Consider the following 12397-nt stretch of genomic DNA (forward strand, 5'->3'; position numbering starts at 1 on the left):
TGCAGAAAATACTGGCTCAAATTCACTAATACCAAGACACAAATTTCGAGATTTTGCAATGATGCCCGATGTTTTATTTCACAACTACATGTTAGACAGTAGCTCATAACAGATGTTCACTGTAGAATCAAAAAGTATTAAAAAATTAAGACACTCATCAATATCAACACATAAAACCATACACAAGCTATATAAATAATTCCACCATTCAATAATCTTCCAGTATATTCTACATAAATTAAGGCTTAAAACGAGCAACCATCCAGTAAATTCTATTTGAGATTTCTTACAACTGGCATCTCAGATGACTCAAACATAGGGCGATTTCTTTTCTTCTTTTTTTTAAACATCAGAATGTCAAAAAAGATGGACAGGGAAACGGTTGCTATAATAATTACTACTATTCATTACGAATCACTTTTCAATATTGCACATATGCCAAAACGTGCACAGGAAGAGAATGCCAAGTGTTTCATATAAATGACATGTAACCAACAGTGGCTGTAAAACTGCTAAGAGGTTCACATGAACCATAAAGTAACAGATGAGGCAAGTATAGTAAACTGCTGCTTATTACAAACCTGACGAATACGGTGAGTCACTGTACAAAAACATTTAGGATTAATGTCAGTCACTGATAATATAAATATATGCACACGCACACACAATACCAACCTTAAGTCTTGTAGCAGAGGGAGCCTAAGAACTGTCTGTGCTGACAATGATACATTTACACAAGAGGAATCTAGGGAAATTCATGGGTTTGTCTAACTACAGAAGAACCTATGTGGGGTTTTACAAACTAATATTTGGAAGACCTCAAGAGGCATAGAAGCTGAAGAACATGACTGTACAATTGTGAGATTGAGTTTCTATCTTCCCTACAAGCTACAGCTGAAAACCTCTGGAAAAAGGTGAACATGAACCACTGAGAAAGGCAAAGTAAATGGCACTCCATTGGCCAAATCAAATAAGTTAATGGTTGTCAGACTGTATATTTAGGTTTTGGTCCGATGCCTGAAAAACATAGATCTCATACTTAAAATTAAAACAATGAAATGTGGTATTTAGTATTTCTCATGAGGTCTTTGTAGACCCATTTGCACAAAGGACGATAACTATAACGATATAAATATAGTTCTAAAAATAAAATAGAAGGGTCCACACCACAACTATAACGATAAAGGCACAGAGAAACAATATCGTTGGAATCACTTTCAGAATGATTTTTTCCAGCTGATAAATGATAAAAACATCGACAGCCAATCAGAATCCACCTGCCGACAAACACTGCAGCACACGCTTATAGTAAACACAATATTATTGTCCGCTAGTGTGGATGCTAATATAGTTATCGTTCATGGCGTAAATGAGTCTTAACTCAGCTGTCCGCATCTGTATAAATATGGAAATAGTCTTAAGTTGACTATTAACCGATAAAATTAAATAACTAATTAAAAGATAAAATAAAGAAACAAAAACAAAAAGTTGAGCAAAACAAAATAAAATTTAATGATTGTAAATGCCATGTGAAACAAAATGAAAGGTTTCAAAAGGAAACACAAAAAGCAAAAAAGAAAAAAACACAAATAAATCACAAGGCAGTCTTAAAAAGCATATGCATTAGTATTGGATATCCATTTTCAAATAAACAAACTGTACTTGATGTATTAGCCTAGAGAAACAAAAACAAAAGAAAAACGCAAACCATAAACAGAAGATGCTGATGCTCAAATGTGATTACATTTTACATAAATACTCAGTACCTAGTATTCAGATGTCCAAATATTTTTGGAATATTCTTAGGGATGTGCAACCTGCACCTCTGCCGGGGGAAACTAAACCTTCCATTCATGTCTTTGGTCCTTCTTAGTTATCAGTCTTTTCAGAGGGTCCCTTACAAAAGATTAACAAGTTAGTTAAAGACTTTTCCCCTCACTAAAACGGGCATTTCCTTTGCCATTACCTCTTCTTTTCTATAAAACACTCGGCATGCTGGATTTAAAACTCAGATTTTAACAAACAAATTAACTGTTGCGAGATGGGTAATGAGATTCCAGCCAAACCAAAAAGTGCTACATTATTGAGGGCAAAGTGGAAGAATGACATCAAATTAAGGCATCGTAAATACTGAAGAGCTATGTAGGATGTAGATACTGACAAAAGAAAGATAAAATCGGAGTTTAAAATCCAGCATCTGGTGAATGAGGTGTCCGACCACATATGGCACATAGCAACAATACCAGGCTAACAGAGACAAATTTATATTAAACTCAAAATTGGTCATATATTGGGATAAACCAGAACGCCTAAAACACTTGCATTTGAAGCATCCAACAGCTTGAATCTTAAAAGAAACTGTCTAAACGAAACTGCGTAACGTGAACATTTGCAAAGACTTGATTACACTAAAAATAATAGTTTTCTTTTTCAAAACTGCGCCAATTTCTCTGGCTTCGCAGAACACAGCCCTCTCCTTCATTTTCCTGCCTTCTACTTGTGCGACTTGCTTGTTTTGAACGACACTTGTAAAATCTTGTCCCCAAGCCGGTAGCCGTTGAGGCTGGCGATAGCCATGGCTGCCTCTTCATAGTTTGTCATGGTAACAAACCCAAATCCTTTGCACTTGTTGGTGTTGAAATCACGGATCACTTTGACATTTGTGACTGCACCAAAGGGCCCGAACATCTGCCACAAAATGCCCTCATCTGCATCCTGGCCCAGGTTGTAAATAAAAATACACCAGCCTGACGAGGAGTTTCCAGGCATGTTGACGCCAGACATGCCGCTCATGTGGTCTACACTCATAGGAGAGAACCTGAAGACAGGAAATGGCATCATTTAGTTAATCAGATATGTACACATTTTTGGAACTGAAAGAATTTACATTTTTGGGTGAGCTATCCCTTTAAAGTCACCATGAAATCAAATTAATTCTTGTTTTTTTTTTTATGAAATACTGTGGTATTCAATATAAAGGATTCATTTGTGCACTTCATTTAATCTAAATAACTCCCCCTCCCACTTGCAGTGACATTTCTCTAATGACGTTTTTTTCGGCAGGACAACCTGTCACTCACGAGATCACAGCAATTGCAAAGTCCTGCCCTGTATTTTTTCTAGTTTGAGAAGCCGTTTCTCTCGGATATGCAACCCAATAGGGAAGAAAAGACTATTGCAACGTTTCACGCCGACTTTATTCATTTCACTGTGACTATAAAGGGATAAATCTGAACAGAAAATATGATATTTTGAAGAATATTCTACTTCTTCCATAGTATTTCCCAACTTTGGAAGTCAATGGGGTCAATCAACTGTTTGGTTATCCATATTCTTCAAAATATCTTCTTTTGTGTGTAACAGAAGAAAGAAGGGAACAACTTGAGGGTGAGTAGATGACAGAATTTTAATTTTTGGGTGAACTACCCCTTTAAGAGCAATATACTAACCAGGCAAATAGAGAAATACAATCTCAGACAATCACCTGAATCTCTGGGCCTGGTGGTGGACGGGCCCCCCAAAGCGGCGAGGCTGTGTGTGGTAAATCTGGGAAATAATCTGTGAGTTTTTCACTTGGTTGGGACTGGCAGCAAACTTGACAGTGATAGGCTCTGCAGCGCCTGGCGGTTTCTGGCCATTCAAGTCCTTAATTGCGTCCTCTGCCTCTGCCCTCTTGTCAAATCGAATGAAAGCCACACCACGAGAGAGTCCTGCAGGGAGGATAAAAAGGTGAGCGTTTAAATACACACTAGCTTACAGGACATTCCAGGTGTCACAAACAACTTCATATCTACCAACCTGACGCTTGATCGACGAGGACACGTGAGTTGATTATTCTGCCATAACGTGTAAACATTTCTTCTACGTCCTTCTGCAACATTGTTTTAGGCAGCCCACTGATGTAAAGGTTGGCATCCTTTATGGTGTCAGAGCTTGGCCTGGCAAATGACACCTGTCAGAAAGAGCAAAGTTAAAAGATCAGATCCTGAAAAAATACCTCCCCTGGGGGTCTCTTAATAAACTATGGCTAAATTAAAAAAAACTAAGTAAATACTAACTTAGATTTTTCAAATTTTTTTTTTAAATTGTAAATTCTTTTCAAATAGGGAACACCCAGCAAAAAATATTTACCATGGGTAATTTCCTTTCAAATATTTAATTTGATAAAAATAGAAAATTAATTGTAAAACTATATTATAGAATTCAAACAGCATTAAAGCAACATGTTTGCAACCTGTAAACCATAGATCATAAAATAAATCTTTAAATAGATGAATCTAAATCTTGAAAAGCCTGATAAAAAGGCCACAACCAAGATTCCATCAGGTCTGAGGATTTCTACTCCAACAACTTTACTTTGTTCTCGCTGCCTTGTTCTCACAACCGGTGGTCTGAAGCAATGACACAATTTAACTTTACACAGGAGCACCTTTTGTCACATTACCTTGATAGTTTTAGACTGTAGTCTCAGTCCATTGAGAGTACTGATTGCTCTTTCTGCATCATTAGGGTTAAGATAGTTAACAAATCCGTACCCTAAACTGTGGCCTAGAGAAAAAAAAGGAAAACAATAAAACAAACAAAACAAAAAAAAGTTGAAACGTTCCAAATACAAAGGAAAAAAACATCCTAGTATCAAATGTTAAACTTCTGGGCAAAAAATTTGATGCCAACAAACAAATCAATCCACGCTGACTTGGGACAGGCCTGAGAAGGGAAACTAAAAATATGTAGGTTTTTTTTTTTCTGTCAACACTGAAATGAGGGCTACACAATTGTGAACAAACACGTCCAGTGCTTCAGAGTTGTCTAAAAGCGCAAATCTTTTTAATAAATTCATTTTGTTTTTAAAAATGACATCATGGCTACATGCAAACCCTGCAAAATAAAGACACTATATCCCTAAACCAACAAAGACAAACAATATTTTCCTCACATCTTTCTCTCAACATTAATTCATGTGTCTGATTTGAAACCAGTGTTCCAAGTGCTGATAAATACTTGCCTGCTACTTTGTCACGAATCAGTTTAGCAGACTCCACCTCCCCAATGCTGCTGAAGAGACTCCGCAGCTCATCTTGGCTCATATTCTGAGGCAAGTAGTTGACGATGAGGTTTGTTTTGGCATCTTTAGGCTCATCGGCCATGTGATCTTCGTAACCGTTCGACATGTCATAGACCTCCTAGAAATAATAAAAACAAGTTTCTGTGAGGGTTATACATTTTTTTTTGCCAATAAAAGTTGAATTGGACAATGTTGAATATTTAACGCAAAGTCATTATGCTCTTTTAGTGTTAATAGTTATGTGGTTTTGATACCCGGCTGCACATGCATGTGTAGAGAGCCTAAAAATGTGGCCTAGATCTTGCTGAAAAATTCAATTAAAATTTTTTTATCCAAAGCGACTTACAAATGAGAGCGAGATCATTTGTGGGAGATTACATTAAAATGTAAGGGAATTTAGCCATTTACAGTAAGAATAAAGTCAGAAATGCATCAAATTTGTGAATTAAGGGTTTTAAATTCTTGCCTAGGGAAGAAATAATGCAACTACAAGCATCTGCAAGACAGTTCTTCTAATGACTTCAAAATGCCTCAATTACAAACCCCCACTGAAACATTTTTATTACTACGCCACAGTTTGGCTGCATTTCCTTTTTGTACATGACACAAATGAACAAAATCGCACTACCAAAAAAATAAAAAAAAACCTTAAATCTTGTTGACCAGGAACTGGAACAATAGAACAAAGCAATACAACATTCACTTTCAGAGCATATTTTACCTTTGTCTTAATATGTAAATCTACAAAATGTAGATGTAATGTAAATCTGCCCTAAACCACAGTGTTTGTTAATCACCAAATATGAAAGTTCAATATACCACAAAAATGAACTATGAGTGATAAAAATATGTACCAAGCTAAAGCAGTATGCTGTTCTTTTACATTCGATGATCAACACTGCCTCCAATGGAGTTTAGATGAAAATGCACATGATCACAATTTATTCAACACAAAACCAATAAAATATGCTAGTGCACATTAAAAAGGTGATGTCGGATGTCTAACCCCATAAAGACATTTTAGGTGAAGGAAATGATCACTGTGGTCTCCATGATTATTCTGATATCGGACAGTGCGTTCCATTCATGTTAGAAGAGAGGTCTTATTGTGTATTCCACGCGAGTAGCCAGTCAACCTTCAAGGCTGAAACAAACAGGCATTATTACGGTCCCTCCCACACAACCCATCATTGGAGGTTTTGATAAAGTGGTCTGAATCACTCATTGACAATTCCAGTCCCTCTCTATCCGACTACTTCAATCGCGAACTGGTCCCTATAAACATTGTTTAAACTTTGCAGCATTTGCAGGCCAGATACCCTCAGTTGACATTATGTAACACCTAATCATATGTCTAGTGCATTTAGTGAAAAGTCTACCTCGATGACAGAATTAAACCTTAAGTATTACTCGCTTCACACAGGCTACAGAACTACATGGACAAAAACAGCCTACAAGCACTAAACACTACTAACTCCAGCTTACAGGTTCAGTTCATTTAGTAAAATCCACATTCAGTCCCTGATGGACGCAAATTCTACTCACTTTTAAGTATCTAACGTGTCCCCTTCTGACTGCCATGAAGAGCCGTCACAGATCCCAACTCTGAAGATACCAAAAACAAAATAAGGTAATAAAAATACACGCTGACGAAAAGGGGTGGTAGGGAAGGCAAAGGCGGGTTTGGGGGTTCAGAGTAAAATAAATAAACTAAAATAAAAGAAGGGCAAAAAGATAAGATGAGCCACCTTCTGATATAACCTGTGGAAAAAGAATAACAACCATTGGCCATTAATTTCAGCGTGTATTTTTAGCACCTCACTTTGAGTCTGTACTGCCTTTCCAACATCTCAATGTTGATATTAAATAAATGGGAGTGCTTGTTACATTTATTTACACTGTAAATTTATACATATCTGTATTTGTAGTTATTAAAAATAGAAAGAAAACACCAAGACATAAAACACTACAGTGTAAATACATATTTTAAATCACTTTGTTAAATCTACATGCCATAAAACCTAATTGTGTGAATCTATTTTGGGCTGCATGATTTAAAGAAACAACAATATTAATAATAGGTTAAATAAATCTTTTTTAAACACAAAATGGCTGGTTAACCCCAACCTTAAACTATGACATACTACGTCTGACTTATAAAAAAAATATTCTATGTAACAGCCTTGTAACATCTATGTAACATGACAGAGGTCGAACTACAACCGTTCCGGGGACAGTTCGGTTTCATCTGGAGCATTTCATAATGTTCATTCAATCACTACCAAATATTTGCATGTATACGACACTTATACAGGCGGTCTTATTAAACTTATCAGAACAAAAATTTACTACTATCATAAAGACTGCCTACACTGTTCAGGATTTAGTAGGCTGTTGAGAAAATGGGATAAACGGCATAATTCTGCCTAGTCGTGGGGGCGTGAAATTTACAACTAACGTTACCCCGCAGCAGGACATCACTCATGCTTGTCTAGATTACCTCGCCATTGTTACGGTTTGGTATCGTAGCTACAGGACAACAACCTTGCGGCATTACACAGCATGTTTGTGCAGAACCACTGATTCAAAATACGTGTAACGTTAAAAATACCTCACAACACGAGGCCTCGTTCCCCACACACCGACCCCTTATTTTCGCGATGACTCGCTCGGTAAATCCCATGGAACTCTCGAGTTCAAACTCGAGCAGGCTGCGCTAAGGGGCCTAACCCAAATAAAGCCAGGCCTCAAACACCGAACATATTTATAACCGTTACTACATCTTAATAACCCCATTTGAATGCAACATAATGAAAAAAATAATACGTTGAATTTTATAGGTGGCTCCTTACCAACTTCAACGTCTCTCCGATTCTGCAGTAGAATGGATGCACGCGGAGCTTTAGCAGAACGTGGCTTTTTGGCGCTGCGCTCTCGTGACACAAAAAACACGCCACAATGGAACTATGCCGAGGAAGCGGAAGTCTTAACCCCTCCCACCCACTTTCATAACCCATTCAAATTCAGATCAACAGTCACTAATAATAAAAATCAGACCTTTAATTCGATATTAACATATTTATTGTGCAAAATAAAGTGACCTTGCTGTGAATGCATGTAAAATATTCTTAGAACAGGTATTTTTTAGATATACTCATTTGGGAAAACGTAAACAGGATGATATATCAGAATGATTCATAACAGTGACAAATATACATAAAATAATTGTGTACACATTCATGAGAAACGTCACAAGACATACAGTAAATTCCATCAGTGGCTTTTATTCTTTGTCCAGAATTCGATACTCTTGTGGGGGTTGATGTCTCATTAGCTGTGCCACTGTAATCCAAGAAATTACCTGATATGGGAAGGGTCAGAGATGACATTATAAATCTTATAAAAGATCAGGGCGCACATTAATTATAATTCAAGTCACAGAGCTCACCAGTACAAAGAGAACCACTAAAGATGTTATTGTGATGATGTCCACCACAAGTAGTAACTTCTCCTCAAGTTTAATTTGACAGCCCTAGAACAGAAAAAAAAACAATGTTGAATTTGGCTGATAATGCTCACATGCAAATCTAATTTACATGGATTAATAAATAAAGCCTACAAATAAAATATAGCTCAACTTGCATTTAATCCATAATACTCCTTTTAAAGGTCACAATGAAAAGGACAGATTTTTTTGTCCATATTGTGACGTACATCTGAGTGTAAAGGCCCATTCACACCAAGGATGATAACTATAACGATAAAGACATAGTTCTAAAAATCGTTCTATATATAAAAGAATAGCAAGGTCCACACCACAACTGTAAGGATAATGGCACAGAGGAAACGATATTATTGGAATCACTTTCAGAACGATCTTTCCAGCTGAAGAATGGTAAAAACATTGAGAGACATTCAGACTCCATCCTGCTTTAAAGAGCTTGAGCATTTAAAGCGGCAGACGACAAAACTGCAGCGCATGCTTAGAATAAACAGAACAATATTGTGCGTTGATTATTTCATATTTATCGTTCTTGGTGTGAATGGGCCTAACAGATTATCAAAAAGGATAAATGTGATTGGACTGGAAGGTCCAAAAAAATGAAGAAACAAACACACATGGATGAATCATTCAAACAAGATATTTAACATGCATTTAAAAAATGATTTTGAATTTTCATTTAATGGCGACTTTAACGTAATGGTATATGCTTAGCTGTAAAATATTTAAAATTTAAAAAATCTCATACATAGGGTAACTCAAATGCAATTAGTGTTTGTACCTCATTATTGATAAACAGGGGAAAGTCTAAAGTCCCATTGCAGAAGTGAAAGGTTTTGTTGCAGCAGCTCAGAGGAACTTCGTTTTTACTACTGTGATTAAACCAGGGTGTTTCCAACCAGTCCGTATAGTTGTTTACACCACAACACTGCAACTGTAACAAAAAATTGTTACATTCTAATTTTGCCAAACACATAGAAATCTTAGAGATTTCTTCGAAATACCTCAAGCTGAAGGGCATTCACGTCCTTGGTATCAGGATCTTGACTATTACCACTGTAGTTCTGAAACACATCTTTAAGGGGAGCCAAGTCCACATCGAGCTGAAAAAAAAGATATTTAATGTTAAAACCATTTAAATGAAATACATTGTTGTTTAGCCAAGTATAAAATTCCAACTTAAATTCCAATTTCAACTTAAAATTCCAGTTACCTTCTTTTTGTGAATGTATGCCAATGCAGCAGTAGTAACCACAACGCAAAAAACCATAATGAGAAAATACACAAACTGAAAGACAAAAAATATACACATATATTATTAAACCACACCTCATTCTTATGATGAGTAAATTATTATTGTTCAGTCCTGATTTCACAATAAAAAGACAGTTTTGTAGCTTGGAAAGAAATACAACAAATGTTTAAGCTAACAGGCGATTTCTCTATTTTGAGTTCAATTACTTATATTCAAGATTTTCTTCCATTGAGACTTGATATAGGATTCAAAAACTGGAAACTTTTGAACCTTCATTATGTACACCAATTATTTAGTAATAACTTCAAATCATTTGAACACCTGAGAATAGAGTTTAAACTACCAAGAACAGACTTTTTCAGGTACCTACAATTAAGGGGTTTCATACTGAAACACCCAAACTGGAACAGATTAATAGAGCCCTCCCTTTAAGAACGGTATTTATTAAAAAGAGAACATATGAGGAAACCAATAACCAATGTTTATAAAATCATTGCTTCAATGACGAGATAATTCATTCTATGTGAAAGACAAGTGGACTAGGGAGCTACGGCTCGAAATAAGTGAAGAAGTTTGGTTGGAGGTATGTACTCAGGCTCATAAAGTCACGAACGCCAATTTGTGGAAGGAATTTCAATGGAAAATAAATAACAGATTTTTCAGAACACCACAAGTTGAGGCTAAAATGAATCCGAATCAATTCAGTCAGTGTTTGAGGGGGTGTGGAGAGACAATGGCTACCCCATTGGAAATCCATTTTTACATATATTAATAAAGTATTGAATGTTGATCTGATAAGAGACCCTCTGATAGCAATCCTAGGGATTAAACCTAGGGGTTGTGATACACAGTAGGGAAAAGATGTATTTATTACAGATATTACTGATAGCAGCAAAGAAAGCAATTACAATAAAGTGGCTTAAGAATGAGCCACCAAACCAAGCTGAATGGCTAACAATTTTGAGAAATATTTACACTATGGAAAAAATTACATATTAGTTGAGATTACAGAGGGAATTTTTTATTGAATGATGGGCACCATTAATGACAGTGATGGAGGACCATTCAAATTAACTGGTTATATTTGCCAGGGGAACTTGAATACAACCCAAGTTTTATTTTAAGTTGATTTCAAATTGTTTACTTTAAATGTTGTTAATCATTTCTTATTTCTTCTTTTCCTTGCACCTTTGGACATATTTTTCTGCGGAATTTATCATACATGTAAGGATGCGTGAATGTTATTATCCCCTGTAAAGGATATTGTTTCTGTGTGCAAGTAATTGTTGTAAAAGGAGATTTGAAGAACATTCAAAATAAAAAAATAAGTAACAAAAAAAAGACAGTTTTTTTCGATCTCACCAATCCGTGTAGACATGAAGGTTTTTTGTTGGACATCAGACAGCCAATGCTTCCACTGATAAGGAGGATGGCTCCTCCGACAACAGCCAGCAATGCAGGGAGAATTATATAAAAGCTGCTAAAGAACGGACTGTAAACTCTGTATTTATGCAGCAAGAATGAACCAGTCAGACCTGTAATGCCAGCCAGCTGGATGCAAGTAAAGAACGGTGAATTAAAAACAGGAGGAAACAAAACAGCAGATGTATTTCCTAAAAGCAATTTCTTGTCATGTGCTGTGCATGTGAGCAGTCATGTCACCATCTTGAAAAACACTTTTTTAAACTGTAGTAACAAATAAACCTATACTTTGTTGCTTATACATATTACATAAGGTGTAGGCCTATATAATAGGCTATATCCACCAGTGCTAGTTGTCACACTTTAATTTTTCTCAGGGCCATTTATGAAGAACACATTTAAAAAATCATGTTAAATCTACTTCCATCATAGACCTATGTCTGTATTGTGTTCACTTGTTTATCCTACAGCTATTACAAAAATATGATGGTATTGAAATTTAATTTGGATTAAAGAATTCTCAAAAGGCAATTCAGCATTTTTGAAAACGTATAGGCCTATGTTTTAAACCAACATACAAAACTACATCTAGAGAAAGCATGCTATTATATATAAGTAGCTGTGCCAAATGCATTAGTATTATATTGACAAACGAAATATACAAGTGCATGATGCTGCCTAAACTCACCGATAAAAGAAGAGACGCAATTTTAAGAAAACATCCGAAAGCTCTTCTTCTCGTTAAAGCCATGGCTCTGCTTTAATCGATTCGCGTGTACGCGTAGGCCCAATCTATACACACATATTTGAATCGCGGCTCTATAAGATCTCTCGGTCCAGGTCAACTTCAACAGTGACAAACACTGATATGATATGAAAGCGGACTTGATAAAAATCGAAACCAGATAAAATTGCGGAAGTGACTGAATTAACGTGTAAACAAGTAGGTGGCACTGTACCAGAGAAATAAAGAAGGCCTCCCAATTCGGTAACCATTTAACAATCCTCAGATTTTCTTCAGTCTGATATGAATTGGTGATGTTTTAAAACTTATAGACAAATAGCCAACATTTTTTAAAGTCTAATTTAAAACAGCTTAGTATAATTTAAACATGTTTTATTTATTTATTTTTAAGTAGAACATAACAATTAA

At 35.9% G+C, this 12397-nt stretch overlaps 2 protein-coding genes across 10 annotated transcripts; both read right to left on the minus strand.

The window, feature by feature from the left end:
• Positions 1 to 45: 45 nt before the first annotated feature.
• Positions 46 to 8067, minus strand: elavl1a (ELAV like RNA binding protein 1a). 9 transcript variants are annotated; one of them, XM_079818712.1, is made up of 7 exons: positions 7918 to 8067; positions 6611 to 6826; positions 5006 to 5183; positions 4445 to 4548; positions 3799 to 3952; positions 3485 to 3710; positions 46 to 2818 (listed from the first exon to the last, which is right to left on the minus strand). In XM_079818712.1, the coding sequence occupies exons 2-7, from the start codon at positions 6644 to 6646 to the stop codon at positions 2494 to 2496; spliced, it is 1023 nt and encodes a 340-aa protein (XP_079674838.1). In that variant the 5' UTR covers positions 6647 to 6826; positions 7918 to 8067; the 3' UTR covers positions 46 to 2493. The 9 variants fall into 9 exon arrangements, with proteins under 9 accessions (XP_079674838.1, XP_079674837.1, XP_079674839.1 ...); XM_079818711.1 differs by having other exon boundaries at positions 6611 to 6670; positions 7918 to 8022; XM_079818713.1 differs by having other exon boundaries at positions 6611 to 6670; positions 7911 to 8008.
• A 41-nt stretch (positions 8068 to 8108) lies between these two features.
• On the minus strand, positions 8109 to 12268 carry tspan37 (tetraspanin 37). The gene is made up of 7 exons (XM_079818730.1): positions 11933 to 12268; positions 11185 to 11373; positions 9781 to 9855; positions 9572 to 9670; positions 9349 to 9501; positions 8514 to 8597; positions 8109 to 8426 (listed from the first exon to the last, which is right to left on the minus strand). Exons 1-7 carry the CDS (start codon positions 11993 to 11995, stop codon positions 8349 to 8351), a joined length of 741 nt encoding a protein of 246 aa, XP_079674856.1. The 5' UTR covers positions 11996 to 12268; the 3' UTR covers positions 8109 to 8348.
• Between the last annotated feature and the right edge of the window lie 129 nt (positions 12269 to 12397).

This window comes from Gobio gobio (assembly GCF_949357685.1).
Source record: "Gobio gobio genome assembly, chromosome: 6".
NCBI classification, from domain to species: Eukaryota; Metazoa; Chordata; class Actinopteri; order Cypriniformes; family Gobionidae; genus Gobio; species Gobio gobio.